This window comes from Erinaceus europaeus, chromosome 4 (assembly GCF_950295315.1).
Source record: "Erinaceus europaeus chromosome 4, mEriEur2.1, whole genome shotgun sequence".
NCBI classification, from domain to species: domain Eukaryota; kingdom Metazoa; phylum Chordata; class Mammalia; order Eulipotyphla; family Erinaceidae; genus Erinaceus; species Erinaceus europaeus.
In genome coordinates, this window is record NC_080165.1 from 67,494,620 (window position 1) to 67,511,539 (window position 16,920).

General features: G+C 47.9%; 1 protein-coding gene across 2 annotated transcripts in view; it reads right to left on the reverse strand.

Moving 5' to 3' along the window:
• Window positions 1-265: 265 nt before the first annotated feature.
• CUL7 (cullin 7) overlaps window positions 266-16,920 on the reverse strand; it is a 37,320-nt gene continuing 20,665 nt past the window's right edge. For both annotated transcript variants that reach the window (XM_016191438.2, XM_007530433.3), the window contains exons 11-26: window positions 16,814-16,904; window positions 16,558-16,729; window positions 16,279-16,384; window positions 15,302-15,397; window positions 14,998-15,173; window positions 14,167-14,300; window positions 13,677-13,862; window positions 13,400-13,506; window positions 13,116-13,298; window positions 5,134-5,294; window positions 4,803-5,019; window positions 4,450-4,711; window positions 1,302-1,447; window positions 1,079-1,205; window positions 781-986; window positions 266-639 (exon numbers count right to left, since the gene is read on the reverse strand). In XM_016191438.2, the coding sequence (XP_016046924.1) occupies window positions 316-639; window positions 781-986; window positions 1,079-1,205; window positions 1,302-1,447; window positions 4,450-4,711; window positions 4,803-5,019; window positions 5,134-5,294; window positions 13,116-13,298; window positions 13,400-13,506; window positions 13,677-13,862; window positions 14,167-14,300; window positions 14,998-15,173; window positions 15,302-15,397; window positions 16,279-16,384; window positions 16,558-16,729; window positions 16,814-16,904 (2,694 nt within the window). In that variant the 3' untranslated portion in view covers window positions 266-315. The remainder of the gene's footprint in view (window positions 640-780; window positions 987-1,078; window positions 1,206-1,301; window positions 1,448-4,449; window positions 4,712-4,802; window positions 5,020-5,133; window positions 5,295-13,115; window positions 13,299-13,399; window positions 13,507-13,676; window positions 13,863-14,166; window positions 14,301-14,997; window positions 15,174-15,301; window positions 15,398-16,278; window positions 16,385-16,557; window positions 16,730-16,813; window positions 16,905-16,920) is intronic.

The window sequence follows — 16,920 nt, forward strand, 5'->3', positions numbered from 1 at the left end:
ATGGTAGAGTGGGTGTCGGTTACCAGCCTGCCAGGTAAAAGCGCTTTTAACAACACACCCTCTGTGTAGGGGCCAGGATCCATCCCTGCCCACTTGATTCTCCTGCTGAAAGCGCAATGCTAAGTCACACTGAGTGCCGTCTCACCCTAACAGCAGTGACTCCTAAAAGGCATGAGAAGGCCCAAGCCAGGGTCTCTCCCTTCAGCCAGAAAACCCCTTTTCCCATCCCAGCTTTGTCATGGTCACCAGACACACAGAAGCCAGATCAGATGCCTGCCTTTTATTTCCATAGTGAGCCTGGTCTCCTCTCCAGAGCTACCGGAAGGTGGAAAAGGTCTGGGTGCTTGTGCAGGAGGCATACGGCACGCCCCGGGAGCGGATCTGCAGGGTGTGGAAGGTGAGGGGTGGATTGGGGCCCGTGGAGCCTGGATTCAGGGACTCGGTTTGAGGCTCCATCACTGTCACGGGGACTGCATAGGACAGTGTCTGCGACCGGTCATCATGGCGCCTCACAGTGCCCTTGCCCAGGAGGTGCAGGACACAGGAGAGCACATCAGTACTGCTGCAGGCAGAACCCCGGCCCAGACTGCTGACCAAACTCCTGGGAGGACAGGGGCCCTTCTCCCAAGCATCCAGCACCTGGTGGAGAGAGAGAGGCCATGATAGTCCAGACGGCAGCTCCTCCCAGGCGCTGTCCGCTCTCACCCCTCCCCCACCTAGTTTCCACAGTCAACCAGATGCTGCTGGGCCCACCTCCTGTGGACTGCCTACTCCACCTACCAGACAGACTAGCTGGTCAATGTGCAGCCCCTCATCCCCGTGGGCCTTGAGGATTCGGACGATGAGGCAGTTCAGAAGGTTCCGTCTCTTCTCCAGGTTCCGGCCCTCTTCGTCCTCAGCTTTGAGGTATGTCTGAGGTGGGATGAGCCACACATTGCCCCTCCTTGGTCTGGGCTCCTCATGGTCCTCACGAATCTTGAGTACCCCTAAAAATAAGTGCAGGTCAATGGGTGGGGTGGGGGGCCCAGGGGAGGCAAGCCGTGGCTGAGAGCAAGGTTCCGAGGCATTAAGTACATACCTCCAGGGATGTCTTTTGGCTCGTGAAGGTCCAGGGGGCCTCTGGAAGCTGTAAGAGGAGCGATGGCCTGATCCAGCATGTCTGGAGAAAGCCCTGAGAGTGCTAGCAGACTCTCCACGGAGACCTCCTAAGAGAAGAGGGAGAGATGTTTAGGGCCTCCCAGAAAGTGGAGGGGGGGGACAGTGAGGGGGTGGGGAGGGTGGGAGCAGAAGAGCTGAGCCACCTGCAGGTTGTTGAAATGCAGCAGCAGCCACATCTGCATGGTGGACACGTGCAGGGTCTGATCCCCAAACTGCAGCTCAGCCCGGCCCAGCCACGTCCACTGCAGGCGCCTTGGAGGGCCCTGCTCCAGAGAAGGGGAGCTCTGCCCTGAGAGGAGGAGGAAAGCCAGGGGTGGGGGTGAGCTCCATCTCGCTCAGCTCACAGTGTGTATGACCCAGTCATTGGCTGGCACAGTGGTCCCTGGCCTGAGGTCCAGAGCTCAGCCTTCTCCGTGTCTGCACCCTCGACCTACCCTACCCCCCACCCCAGGCATCTGCAGCCTGCCCCGCGATACCCTCGGGTCAGGCAAGCTTTATCAGTGCCTTCCAGGGATTCCCTTTTTTTTCTTTTATCATTTTATTTATTTATTTATTCCTTTTGTTGCCCTTGTTTTATTGTGGTAGTTATTATTGATGTCGTTGTTGTTGGATAGGACACAGGGAAATGGAGAGAGGAGGGGAAGACAGAGATGGAGAGAGAAAGACAAGACAACAGCAGACCTGCTTCACCGCCTGTGAAGTGACTCCCCTGCAGGTGGGGAGCCGGCGGCTCGAACCGGGATCCTTCCACCAGCCCTTGCGCTTTGCGCCACGTGCACTTAACCCGCTGTGCTACCGCCCGACTCCCTAGGGATTCCCTTTAAAAAATTTTTTTTAATATTTATTCCCTTTTGTTGCCCTTACTGTTTTTATTGTTATAGTTATTACTGATGTCATCGTTGTTGGATAGGACAGAGAAATGGAGAGAGGAGGGGAAGACGGGGAGATAAAGATAGACACCTGCAGACCTGCCTCACCGCTTTTAAAGCGACTCCCCTGAGGTGGGGAGCCGGGGGCTTGAACTGGGATCCCTACGCTGGTTCTTGCGCTTTGCGCCACGTGTGCTTAACCTGCTGTGCTACTGCCCGACTCCCCAGAGATTCCCTTTTTACTTCAGGGAGCCAACACCATAAAATGAGAAAGGGCTGAGGCACTCTTCAAACCAGAATATCATGGGGCTGCATAAAAAGCTCGCCAGGATAATTAAAAAAAAAAAAGCTCGCCAGGTAGGGCACTTGCCTTGCGATGTTTGTGTTCCAGGTTGAGTTGCAAAACAGACTTCCATGCCTGCATTTCCCCTTACACCATAGCACCTCTCGTGTGGTGCCAGAGCTCAAACTTGGTCTGTGAGCATAGCAAGGCAGGTTTTCAATCCAGTGAGTCATCGCTACTACATCCCCCTTCCTTCCTTCATTCCTCTCTCTCTCTCTCTCTCTCTCTTTAATTTACCAAAGTACTGCTCAGCTTTGGCTTATGGTGGTGCAGGGGATTGAACCTGGGACTTTGGAGCCTCAGGCATGAGAGTCTCTCTGCATAACCATTATGCTATCTCCCCCTGCCCCCACTTCTTTATAATGCACTATAAGGGAATGGACCCAGTACAACTGTGTATACACAATACCACTGCTAAGTGGACTCCTTTGTCCAGTTAAAATATGTATGTTATACATATTTTTTCTTTTAAAATATTTTTGAATTTATTTATTGGATAGAAATAGAAATTGAAAGTGAAATATAGAGAGGGAGAAGAAAGGTGGGGGTGACTGGGATAATGGTTATGCAAAGAGTCTCTCATGCCTGAGGCTCCAAAGTTCCAGGTTTAATCCCCCGCACCACCATAAGTCAGAGCTGATCAATGCTCTGGTTAAAAAATAAATAGGAAGTCGGGCAGTAGCACAGTGGGTTAAGCACACCTGGCACAAAGTGCAAGCACAGATTTAAGGATCCTGGTTCGAGCCCCCAGTTCCTCAACTGCAGAGGAGTCGCTTCACAAGTGGTGAAGCAAGCTTACAGGTAATCTTTCTCTCCCCCTCTCTGTCTTCTCCTTTCTCCATTTCTCTTCGTCCTATCCAACAATGACGACATCAATAACAACAACAACAATAACTACAACAATAAAACAAGAAGGGCAACAAAGGGAGTAAATAAATAAACAAATAAAAAAGGGAGAGGGAAAGAGAAACACCTGTAACACTGATTCACCACTTGAGAAACTTTTCCCCCTTCAAGTGGGGAACTAGGAACTTGAACTAGGGTCCTCACATATTGAACATCCACTTGAGAGTCGGGCAGTACTGCGAAGTGCAAGGACCAGAGTAAGGATCCTGGTTCGAGCCCCCGGCTCCCCACCTGCAGGGGAGTCGCTTCACAAGCAGTGAAGCAGGTCTGCAGGTGTCTGTCTTTCTCTCCCCCTCTCTGTCTTCCCTTCCTCTCTCCATTTCTCTCTGTTCTACCCAACAACAGCAACAACAATAACAATAACAACGATAAACAACACGTGCAACAAAAGGGGGGAAAATAGCCTCCAGGGGCAGTGAATTTGTAGTGCAGGCACCGAGCCCCAGAAATAACCCTGGAGGCAAAAAAAAAGTAAAAAATATTAAAAAAAAAAAAAAAAAGAACGTGTACTCAACCAGGTATGCTACCACCATGCCCTTATACATTTATTTTCATGAGAAAGAGAAACAAAAGCATCTCTTATCATATGGTAGTGCCAGATGAACCTGGGTGTGTTACTGCTGTACTACTCCCTCGATGCCAATTAAAAAGAGCAGGTAAGAGAGAAAAGAGGGGCCGGGTGGTGGTGCACCTGGTTTAGTGCACATGTTGCAATGTGCAAGGACCCAGGTTCGAGCCCCGGTCCCCACCTGCAGGGGGAAAGCTTTGCAAGTGGTGAAGCAGGGCTGCAGGTGTCTCTCTGTCTCTCTCTCTCTCCCTTCTGCTTGATTTCTGACTGTCTCTATCCAATAAATAAATAAAGATGATAAAAAAAAAATCAAAGAGAGAGGGGAGGGACAGACACCACAGCACCACCCCAGTAATCATGGAGCTTCCCTAGCACTGTCCATGCTGTTCCATGTGCTGTTAAGGCTTGTACGCAGGGTCTATGGAGGGTATGTGCTCTACCGGGTAAACTATCTCCTGGGCCCCTGGATCTCACTTTAAGGACAGAGAAGGGAATAGTGTGAGGATCTGGCACCCCCACAGCCCCCCATATTCCACTGAAACCAAAACTACTGCTATTTTTCCTCACATCTGTCCCTTTAAGGCTCCCCACCCCTGGTGCCTCACTCTTGTTGTAGAAGTTGGAGTAACGATTCAAAGTGCCCCTCAGGTAGGCAGGCAGGCAGGTTCTGGGGTCCAGCGTGTGACAGATGGAGGCAGTAGGCCAGCATCGTGGTGACAGGACAAGGACAGACACTTCTGGCATTGTCCCTTCATAGTAGAGGTCCTCATTCTCCTCCTCCTCCACGTCTGCTGCTGCTGCCCCAGCTTCCTCGGAATCCTCTTCATTGCTTCTATTATGCTGCTGGCCGCTGGCCTCCGGTCCCCCCTTAGGAAGAAGCATGGGTTCCCTGAAGCCTAGGAGCCAACCACGGCCAGGTCAGTGCCTCTCCTCTTCCCCATCCCCCTGGCTAACCTACCTGTATTTTCTTCTCTGTGTCCTCCAGCTTTAGGAGTTCCTGATCGAGCCTCTGGAGCTGGTAGACATGAAACTGGCGCTGCAGCTCCTCGGAGGTGCTCAGGCTCTGTAACATCTGCTGGGGGAGGCGGTTGGGGAAGCAGGGACCGATCTGCTCCAGCACGGCTCCCTCTAGCCAGCTCGTGCCCACGCCCAAAAGACGATCTGCCATGTACTGTCTGCAGCACACACAGACCAAGCCATGTCTCAGTGCGGGTTCTGGGCACAGCCCAACCTCCCACTCCATGACTCCTAAGGCCTCCATTGTTCTGCCTCCTGGGGTCCCCACTCACTGATAGTAATGTTCAAAGGTAGTGGCTATCTCCAGGCCAGAGAAAATCAAGACACTCTCCAAGCATCGCTGCAGCTGTGCCAGCATCTCCATCCCTCGGGCCCCGCCAATCCGGCTGCCCTGGATCCGCTGGTCGATGTGGCGGGCAAACTGCTCACTTACCTGGAGGTAGAAGAGAGCAGGACAACCATGAATGGTAGCAGAGGTGAGTGGGAGCAGTGTGGAGGGTCTGAGGAAGCATGGATGAATGGCTAGAAGCCTCATAAGGTGATCAGCAGTTTGTTTATTTTTGCCACTGGGATTATTGCTGGGGTTTGGTGCCAGTACTACAAATCCACTGATCCCAGTGGCCATTTTTTCCCTTTTTTCTCTCTTTTCCTTTCTATTTTATCAAGAGGGAAGGGAGAGATCGAGAGTAAGATAGAAAGAGTGACACCTCAGACCTGCTTCACCACCCATGAAGCACCCCCTCTGCAGGTGGGGGCAAGAGCTCAAACCTGGATCTTTGTGTACGGTAAAGGATCTGCAATATTTTTTAACACTTTTTTTTTCCTGATAGAAATATATAGAAAGGGTGAAAGGGAGGGAGAGAAAGACACCTACAGTACTACTACACCTCTTACGAAGTTCCCCCACTTGCAGGTAAAAACTGGGAATTTGCCCCAGGCTTTAATGCATGGTAATGTGTGCACTCTTACTGAGTATGACACTACTTGGCCCCATTCCATAAATATGTAATAACTGCTTAAAATGTTAAAGACACTGGGAGTCAGGCGGTAGCACAGCGGGTTAAGCGCACGTGGCACAAAGCGTAAGGACCAGCATAAGGATCCTGGTTTGAGCTCCCGGCTCCCCACCTGCAGAGGAGTCGCTTCAGAGGCAGTGAAGCAGGTCTGCAGGTGTCTCTCTTTCTCTGCCCCTCTCTGTCTTCCCCTCCTCTCTCCATTTCTCTCTGTCATATCCAACAGCGATGACATGAATAACAACAGTAATAACTACAACAATAAAACAAGGACAGCAAAAGGGAATAAATAAGTATTTTTTAAAAATGCCAGACACTGTGAAAAGAACTGAAAACAGATTAATCCTTCCCTGCCCTCCAAGTTTATAGTCTTATAGGGGATATACAGTTAACTACACCATGATAATCAACTTTGATCAGCACAGATACAGCACACTGGGGAACTGGAGTGCTGGTCAGTATTGCATATGCCAGAGTGATGCTCTGATACTCTCTCACTCATTAATAAATAAAAATTTGGGGGGAGTTGGGCAGTAGCGCAGCGGGGTTAAGCGCAGGTGGCGAAAAGTCCAAGGAACGGCATAAGGATATCAGTTCAAGCCCCTGGCTCCCCACCTGCAGGGGAGTCACTTCACAAGCAGTGAAGCAGGTCTGCAGGTGTCTATCTTTCTCTCCCCTCTGTCTTCCCCTCCTCTCTCCATTTCTCTCTGTCCTATCCAACATCAACAACAATAAAAATTACAACAATAAAACAACAAGGGCAACAAAAGGAAATAAATATTAAAATAGATAAATAAATAATTTTAAAGGGGCCCCGGTAGTGGCACACCCAGTTGAGCACAGACATTTCTACTATGTGCAAGGACCCAGGTTTGAGCCCCTGTTCCCCACCTGATGGGGGGACACTACGAGTGGTAAAGCAGGTCTGCAGGTGTCTGTCTCCTCTTTCTCTCCGTCAATTTCTCTACGTCATATCTAATAAAAATAGAAAGAAAAAAAGGGAATAAATGGCCACCAGGAACAGTGGGTTCATAATGTAGGTACCAAGCCCCAGTGATAATCCTGGAGACAACAGAAAGGAAAGGAAGGAAAGAAGGAAGGAAGGAAGGAAGGAAGGAAGGAAGGAAGGAAGGAAGGAAGGAAGGAGGCAAAAAAGAAGGGGATGGATAGTGGCAAATCTGGTTGAGTACACATTATAATGTTAAGGACCCGGGTTCAAGTCCCTAGTCTCTACCCACAAGTTTGCAGGTACCTATCTTTTTCTCTCTCTCCCATTAAAAAATATTTATAGGGGTCGGGTGGTAGCGCAGCAGGTTAAGCACACATGGCATGAGGTGCAAGGACCGGTGTAAGAATCCTGTCAGGTCTGCAGGTGTCTGTCTTTCTCCCCCTCTCTGTCTTCCCCTCCTCTCTCCATTTCTCTCTGTCCTATCCAACAACAATAATAACTACAACAATAAAACAACAGGGGCAACAAAAGGGAATAAATAAATAAATATTTTTAAAAATTTAAAAAACAAGGGCAACAAAAGGGAATAAATAAATAAAACATTAAAAATAATAACAACTGGTTTTCCGGAGGCGGAGCTACAAGCAGCAGATCGCTTTCTCTCCTCTCCTCTCCTCTCCTCTCCTCTCCTCTCCTCTCCTCTCCTCTCCTCTCCTCTCCTCTCCTCTCCTCTCCCGGATCAACTAGGAATACCAAAGGAGACCACCCAGACCGAAACAAGACAGGACTAGAATGACCACAGGAACCCAGTAAATGGTGACAGAGAGGAGAGAGGGGCCTAAGGAGAGATTAAGTGGCTGCTAACAGTTCAACAGTTTATCAGTGGAGACACCACCTCCAGTCTGCTCCACAACAAGGGGACAGCTGAAGGGAGGAAAGGACTCCCCAGAGACTCACTAAGTGCAACTCTGAGTCTCCATTGCTACTACCCTCAGAATCTGGAGCAGCAACAGGGAGGGACACCAGGGGACAGAGATCTAACCGGGAAACTCAGGAGAAGACCTATACCTAGGTGGCATAGCTGAGGGGCTGTGAAAGTCTCTGCATAACCACTAGATTATCTCTGCCACACCCTGCTTTATCTCTTGGTCAGGAGTCAGTGATTAAGCTAAGAAGCCTATTGATAGTTTAAAAGCCCTCAGGCTCCCATAGCCTACAGGGCTCAGGCTCCCATAGCCTACACCACTGAGCTCCATCTCTACTTTTAAAAGTCTTCCAGAAGATTGAAGACACTGGAATACTCCCTGCCAGCTTCTATGAAGCCAACATCACCCTGATACCAAAAGCAGACAGGGACACAACCAAAAAAGAAAACTACAGACCAATATCTCTGATGAACATAGATGCGAAAATATTGAACAAAATTCTAGCCAACCGGATACAGCAGTATATCAAAAAGATTGTTCATCATGACCAAGTGGGGTTTATCCCAGGCATGCAAGGTTGGTTTAATATACGTAAATCAATCAATGTGATCCACCACATCAACAAAAGCAAGACCAAAAACCACACGGTCATATCAATAGATGCAGAGAAAGCCTTGGACAAAATACAACATCCCTTTATGATCAAAACACTACAAAAAATGGCAATAGATGGAAAATTCCTCAAGATAGTGGAGTCTATATATAGCAAACCTACAGCCAACATCATACTCAATGGTGAAAAACTGGAAGCATTTCCCCTCAGATCAGGTACTAGACAGGGCTGCCCACTATCACCATTACTATTCAACATAGTGTTCGAAGTTCTTGCCATAGCAATCAGGCAGGAGGAGCAAGGAATTAAAGGGATACAGATTGGAAGAGAAGAAGTCAAACTCTCCTTATTTGCAGATGACATGATAGTATACATGGAAAAACCTAAGGAATCCAGCAAGAAATCATCAGGCAATACAGTAATGTGTCAGGCTATAAAATTAACATTCAAAAGTCAGTGGCATTCCTCTATGTAAACACTAAGTTAGAAGAAATTGAAATCCAGAAATCAGTTCCTTTTTCTATAGCAACAAAAACAATAAAATATCTAGGAGTAAACCTAACCAAAGAAGTGAAAGACTTGTATACTGAAAATTATGAGTCACTACTCAAAGAAATTGAAAAAGACACAAAGAAGTGGAAAGATATTCCATGCTCATGGGTTGGAAGAATTAACATCATCAAAATGAATATATTACCCAGAGCCATCTACAAATTTAATGCTATCCCCATCAAGACCCTAAGCACATTTTTTAGGAGAATAGAAAAAATGCTACAGATGTTTATCTGGAACCAGAAAAGACCTAGAATTGCCAAAACAATCTTGAGAAAAAAGAACAGAACCAGAGGCATCACACTCCCAGATCTCAAACTGTATTATAGGGCCATTGTCATCAAAACTGCTTGGTACTGGAACATGAACAGACACACTGACCAGTGGAATAGAATTGAGAGCCCAGAAATGAGGCCCCACACCTATGGACATCTAATCTTTGACAAAGGGGCCCAGACTATTACATGGGGAAAGCAGAGTCTCTTCAACAAATGGTGTTGGAAACAATGGGTTGAAACATGCAGAAGAATGAAACTGAATCACTGTATTTCACCAAATACAAAAGTAAATTCCAAGTGGATCAAGGACTTGGATGTTAGACCAGAAACTATCAGATACTTAGAGGAAAATATTGGCAGAACTTTTTTCCGCATAAATTTTAAAGACATTTTCAATGAAACGAATCCAATTACAAGGAAGACTAAGGCAAGTATAAACCTATGGGACTACATCAAATTAAAAAGCTTCTTCACAGCAAAAGAAACCACTACTCAAACCAAGAGACCCCTCACAGAATGGGAGAAGATCTTTACATGCCATACATCAGATAAGAGTTTAATAACCAATATATATATAAAGAGCTTGCCAGACTCAACAACAAGACAACAAATAACCCCATCCAAAAATGGGGGGAGGACTTGGACAGAATATTCACCACAGAAGAGATCCAAAAGGCCAAGAAACACATGAAAAAATGCTCCAAGTCTCTGATTGTCAGAGAAATGCAAATCAAGACAACAATGAGATATCACTTCACTCCTGTGAGAATGTCATACATCAGAAAAGGTAACAGCAGCAAATGCTGGAGAGGGTGTGGGGTCAAAGGAACTCTCCTGCACTGCTGGTGGGAATGTCAATTGGTCCAACCTCTGTGGAGAACAGTCTGGAGAACTCTCAGAAGGCTAGAAATGGACCTACCCTATGACCCTGCAATTCCCCTCCTGGGGATATATCCTAAGGAACCCAACACATCCATCCAAAAAGATCTGTGTACACATATGTTCTTGGCGGCACAATTTGTAATAGCCAAAACCTGGAAGCAACCCAGGTGTCCAACAACAGATGAGTGGCTGAGCAAGTTGTGGTATATACACAATGGAATACTACTCAGCTGTAAAAAATGGTGACTTCACCGTTTTCAGCCGATCTTGGATGGGCCTTGAAAAAATCATGTTGAGTGAAATAAGTCAGAAACAGAAGGATGAATATGGATGATCTCACTCTCAGGCCGAAGTTGAAAAACAAGACCAGAAAAGAAAACACAAGTCAAACCTGTAATGGAATTGGAGTATTACACCAAAGTAAAAGACTCTGGGGTGGGTGGGTGGGTGGGGAGAATACAGGTCCATGAAAAATGATGAATGAAATAGTGGGGGTTGTATTGTTAAATGGGAATCTGGGGAATGTTATGCATGTTCAAACTATTGTATTTATTGTTGAATGTAAAGCATTAATTCCCCAATAAAGAAATAAATTATTTAAAAACAACAACAACAACAATAATAACTAAAAAAAATAAATAATAACAACTAGCAAATGCTGGAGAGGGTGTGGGGTCAAAGGAACCCTCCTGCACTGCTGGTGGGAATGTCAATTGGTCCAACCTCTGTGGAGAACAGTCTGGAGAACTCTCCGAAGGCTAGAAATGGATCTACCCTATGACCCTGCAATTCCTCTCCTGGAGATATATCCTAAGGAACCCATCACACCCATCCAAAAAGATCTGTGTACACATATGTTCTTGGCAGCACAATTTGTAATAGCCAAAACCTGGAAGCAACCCAGGTGTCCAACAACAGATGAGTGGCTGAGCAAGCTGTGGTATATATACACAATGGAATACTACTCAGCTGTAAAAAATGATGACTTCACCGTTTTCAGCCGATTTTGGATGGACCTTGAAAAAATCATGTTGAGTGAAATAAGTCAGAAACAGAAGGATGAGCATGGGATGATCTCACTCTCAGGCAGAAGTTGAAAAACAAGATCAGAAAAGAAAACACAGGTAGAACCTGAAATGGAATTGGCATATTGCACCCAAGTAAAAGACTCTGGAGTGGCTGGGTGGGGAGAATACAGGTCCATGAAGGATGATAAATGACATAGTGGGGGTTGTAATGTTAAATGGGAAACTGGGGAATGTTATGCATATACAAACTATTGTATTTACTATTGAATGTAAAACATTAATTGCCCAATAAAGAAATATTTTTAAAAAATAATAATAATAACTACAACAAGGGCAACAATATGGGAAAAATGGCCCCCAAGAGTAGTGGATTCATAGCGCAGACACGGAGCCCCAGCGATAACCCTGGAAGCAAAAAATAAATTAATTAATTAAAAAAAAAAAAAGAATCCCTGTTCGGACCCAGGCAGTGGTGCACCTGGTTAAGCACACACATTATGGTGCACAAGGATCAGGGTAAAAGCCCCTGGTACCAACCTGCAGGGGGAAAGCTTCACAAACAGTAAAGCAGGTCTGCAGGTGTCTCTCTGTCTCTCTCCAGCACTATTTACCCCTCCTCTCACAATTTCTGTCTCTATTAAAAATAAATAAATAAAAATTTTAAAAAAGAATCCCTGTTCGAGCCCCTGGCTTCCCACCTGCAGGGAGTCGCTTCGCGGGTGGTGAAGCAGGTCTAGGTCTGCAAGTGTCTATCTTTCTCTCCCCCTCTCCATCTCCTCTCCTCTTCTTTCGATTTCTCTCTGTTCTGTCCAACAACAACAACAGCAGCCATGACAACAATAATAATAATGACAACAAGGGGTAACAAAAGGGGAAAACATAGCCTCCAGGAGCAGTGGATTTGTAGTGCAGACACTGAGCCCCAACGATAACCCTAGAGGCAAAAAAACTGCATCTATATCTATATATCTATATTTGTTATTGGATAGAGACAGGAAGAAATTGATAGGGGAGGGGAAGATAAACAGAGGGAAAGAGAGTGGTCCAGGAGGTGGCACAGTGGATAAAGCATCAAATCCTCAAGCTCATGAGGTGCTGAGTTCAATCCCTGGCAGCACATGTACCAGAGTGACGTCTGGTTCTTTTTATCTCCTCCTATCTTTCTTACTAATAAATAAATAAAATCTTAAAAGAGAGAGAGAGAGGGAAAGAAACAGAGAGACACCTGCAGCTCTGCTTTACTATTTGTGAAGCTTTCCCCCTGCAGGTGGAGACCAGGGGCTTGTACACTGTAATGTGTGTGTTTAAACAGCTGCACCACTGCTTGGCCCCTTCTCTCCCTCTCTATCTCCGTTTTCCTTCTCAATTACTCTCTGTCTCTATCCAATAATATGAGTATGTAAATAGAATATTTATAAAAAAAAGAAGGAAGGATGATTTGCAGCCCTGGCGGCAGTTCAGTAGAGCACTGAACTTGCAAGCATGAGGCCCTGTGTTTGCCTACAGGCATTACATGCACCAGAGTGATGTTCTGGTTCCCTCTCTCCTTTTTCATTTTCACATGATCATAAGTAAATAAGTCTTGGGGGCCAGGCAGTGGCACACCTGGTTGAGTTGTACACATTATAGTGCCGGGTTTGAGACCCAGCCCCTGCCTGTATGGGGAACGCTCCACTAGTGGTGAAATGGTGCTGCAGGTGTCTCTCTGTCTCTCCTCTCAATTTCTGTCTCTATACAATAATAAATAAATAAAAATATTTTAAACATGTAAATAAGTATTTAAAAATAAATATTTACAAAACCAAGTGTTAAGTCATACACACAAACAGAAGGAAGAACAGCAAGACATGAGGACAGTATGCTGGGAGTCATGGTTCTCTTTTTTCCAAGTCTTCATAAGAACGTATGTCTGTATGGAATAGGATGGACGAACAGGCTGTGTAGGGGGGGTGGGGTGGGGAAGGAGAGCTCGTGAGGAGCATCCTGGGGGTGAGTAGAGGGTGGGAGGCTCACATGGGCAGCTTTGAGGAAAGGCAGCTTCAGCAAGGCACCGGCACAGCCATTCTGCAGCGCCAGCAAGAAGGCTGCCCGAGGCCCAAACAGCTCCGAGCTTGACTTATGCAGACTGTTAAAGTGTTCACAGTAGCGTGGCACAAAGTCGTCATCCCGCCAGTGTGAAGTCAGAAAATTGTTCACCTGAAGGGGGAGAGGGGGTAGCACTATGAAGAGGCCGCCCAGCAATACAACATACCCCCACCGAGAGGCACCATCGTGCACCCGTGCCTGCTGCTGCCCACCTGCTCCTCCACCACGGCCCGCCAGCAGCGGGTCAGGTTCCTCATGATGCTGCTGGGCAGCCCCCGGGTTGCCAGGGAGCTCCAGTCATGGCTTCTGTTTCTGCCCTCTGTGTGGAGACAGAGGAAGGGGCAGGGATGAGGCAGGGGCAGCTCTCAGCTTTTGGGTGAGACACAGAAACACACACACAGACACCCACAGACACACACCCACACACCCACACACACACACACACATACACACACAGCTCCTAACTGAGCTCCAATCCCCAGCACTCACTGGGCCGAGGTGTGGCCACTACTGGCGGGGGTGCCTCACAGGGCTCCACATGCACCAGCAGGTGGGTGAGGCGCCGCACCCGAGAGGAGAAGGCTGCTGCACGGCTCTGGGGGTTGTTGTGGGCTGCCTCCCGACACTCCAGGTACTGGTCCAGCAGCCAGCCCAGGGGGCTGATGCCATCCTCATCTAGAGATTCAGGGAAAACAAGGCAAGGCAGGGCGTGACTCCAGGGCAGTGGGGAGAGACTGAACTGGGCGGGACAGTTGATCAAGGGCAATCAGACAAAAGGATATTGGAGAGGAAGGTAGCCAGGTCCCTTCTGACTGTGGGGTGTCAGCAGGGAAAAGGAGGTGGCCTGGGGCTGGGAGAAGGGGCACGAAGGAAAGGGCCAAAAGCATATATAGCCCAGGGGGCTTGAGAACAGAGTACTTGGGCTGGTTAGTGAGGTTGAGCAAAGGGACAGTAAAGGGCCCAGGGATTGAGTGGTTACCTGGAGAGGTGATGTTCTGCACCAGGGGGCTGACCAGGGCCTCCCAGCACGTCTTGCCCAGTGCTTGGGCAGCTTCATTGTCAGGGAGGAAACGATCAGCAAAATTCTGCTCCTGGCGCAGAGCCCCATTGAGCCTAAGGAGGAGGAGGATGAAGGATGGGGGAGGAAGGTCAGGGGACTGAGTCATCTGTTAGCCCAGTGCCCACCCAGCCTGAGACTGCCAGTCAAATTCTAGCACTCAGATCAAATTCATATTCTCCACTTCACAGCTTCCCTGTGTCAACAGGCACAACCTGCTGGAAGTCCACCAGGGAAATGCCTGTTTTTTTACTCTTTTTCTCAGGGGTCAGGCAGTGATATATCCCACTGAACATCCACATTACTGTGTGCAAGGACCAGGGTTCAAGTCCCTGGTCTCCACCTGCCAGACAGGACGTTTCATTAGTGATCAAATAGTGCTGCCAAGTATGTGTTTATCTTACTCTTTCCTCCCAATTTCTATATCAGAAAACAAAAAAATAATAATATCCTTTCTTTTCCTCTACAAAACTGCAGAAAACTCCAGCCCCCCTCTGTGATCTCTTCATCTTTTTTTTTCTTCTTTTTCTAAGAGAGAAATACCAGACACCTGCTCAGCAATGACCTGAGAAAGTGCTGGAGATTCAACTATCACCTCTGGAGGCTCAGAATAAAAGTTGATGGTCTAATAGGCTGAACTATCTCTGCAGCCCCATAAACTCTCTGGCTTACTTGCCCTCACAACCCTGACAAGGCCACCAATAACACTCCCACCTCTTTCCCACATGGACATCCACACACGCATGTACATACCTAGAACTCAAATGCAGGAGGCTCCTGCGGTCCTCTACTATGTCCTGGCTCCAGGCCTGTGCCCGGACCATGTAAAAGAGGCGAGTGTGGCGACACAGCTGCTCCCTGAACACTGGCCAGAACGTGGGCTTGGGGCCCAGGACCTCCAGTCCCCGGATGCGAGTGTCGATCCCACCCTGAAATGCATACAGACCTGTTTCTGCCTACCCTGCATCCTCAGGAAGGACTAGGGTCATATACATCCTTGCTCAAAGGACCCAGGCTTGGGTCCTATGCCCAGGGTCAGTCTGTGCCCCGACCCTACCTGCTGGCAGCGTTTTATACGGATCTGGATGATGGGCCAGAATCGACTCAGGTTTTGCAGGAGGACCACCCGGCTGGAAGAGGGCATCACATTCACCTGGCAGAAGGGTAGAGAGCTGTTACCTCCACAGGTATTAATGGAGATTCCTAGAGCACCCAGGTCTGCTCCTGTGTCCTCATTGTCTACCTTGCTCCCTTAGCCCTGGGAAATGTGGCACCTTGAGACAGATTTCTAATGCCGCTCTCGCTGCTCAGAGCCTGATGTCACTAGACATCATTTTTTTGCCAGAGCACTGCTCATCTCTAGTTTATGGTGGTACTGGAGATTGAACCTGGGACCTCAGAGCCTCAGGAATGAAAGTCTTTTTGCATAACCATATGCTATCTCCCTGACCCATTTTAAATTTATTTTTATTTTTTTAATATTTATTTTCCCTTTTGTTGCCCTTGTCTTATTGTTGTAGCTATTATTGTTGTTGTTATTGATATTGTTGTTGATGTTGTTGTGTCGGATAGGACAGAGAGAAATGGAGAGAGGAGGGGAAGACGGGGAGAGAAAGACAGACACCTGCAGACCTGCTTCACCGCCTCTGAAGCGACTCCCCTGCAGGTGGGGAGCCAGGGGCTCGAACTGGGATTGTTACGCTGGTCCTTGGGCTTTGTGCCACGTGCGCTTAACCCGCTGCACTACCACCCAGCTCCCTTTTTCTTTCTTTTTATAAAGCTATTTATTTATCTTGAGTGAGAAATGAGAGAGCAGGATATGTGAGGAAGAACCACAGCACTGCTCAGCTCTGGCCTAAGAGCTGAACCAGGGATTGAACCTGCAACCTGTGGGACTTTAACAGGCTGACTATCTCTCCCCAGTGCAAGGACTCAACTTTCTATGGGGCTCAATACAGGGAAGAGTTCAGCTTAGGGGTCTGGGCAGGAGAGTGAATCCTGTAATTTCGGAGATAATGGCACTCAGTTCCCTACTGAGTTGAGTTCTGTGTTCACAGCACTGGTGTTTTCGCCTCCGAGCACCACCACCCTGGCTGGCATGTAGCTCGCATCTTCGCTGGCCACCAGCAAGTTCAGCTGCCTGGAAGCAGGGAAGAGGAACCCATTGGAAACGGAACCAGTAGTATCTTTGCAGACAAAGCCAAGGGAACTCTTGACTCATGTTCAGAAGGCTAATTCCACAGAGAAAATATAAAGAAGCAACTAGATGGTATGGGTATGTAGCTAGCTAAGTACATACAGGGCGCGGACTACCTGATGAGGATGCCCTGGCGCATGTGCAAAGTGATGGAGTGGGAGCCAGCACTGCCACTGGACTCCCAGTAGGTCCTGGGGTTGTGATCTGTCAGCTTGCTGGCCCGGTGCAGGTTGGAGGACACCTCTACCTTCTCCCAGCACCTATCTTCCTTCACATCTGCACTGGAACCTGGGGGCAAAAGAAGGGATGGTGGTCACAGCCTGACAAGAAAGAGATGGTTGTGGGAATGTGGTTGTGGGGACAGACACAGACCCTGGCACAGGTATCTGAGGAACACGTCAAAGAAGGGGATGTTGATGGGTCGGTGGGTTCGTCTGTGGTCTTCGATCTGGCCCAGCACCATCTGCAGACAGAGGGTG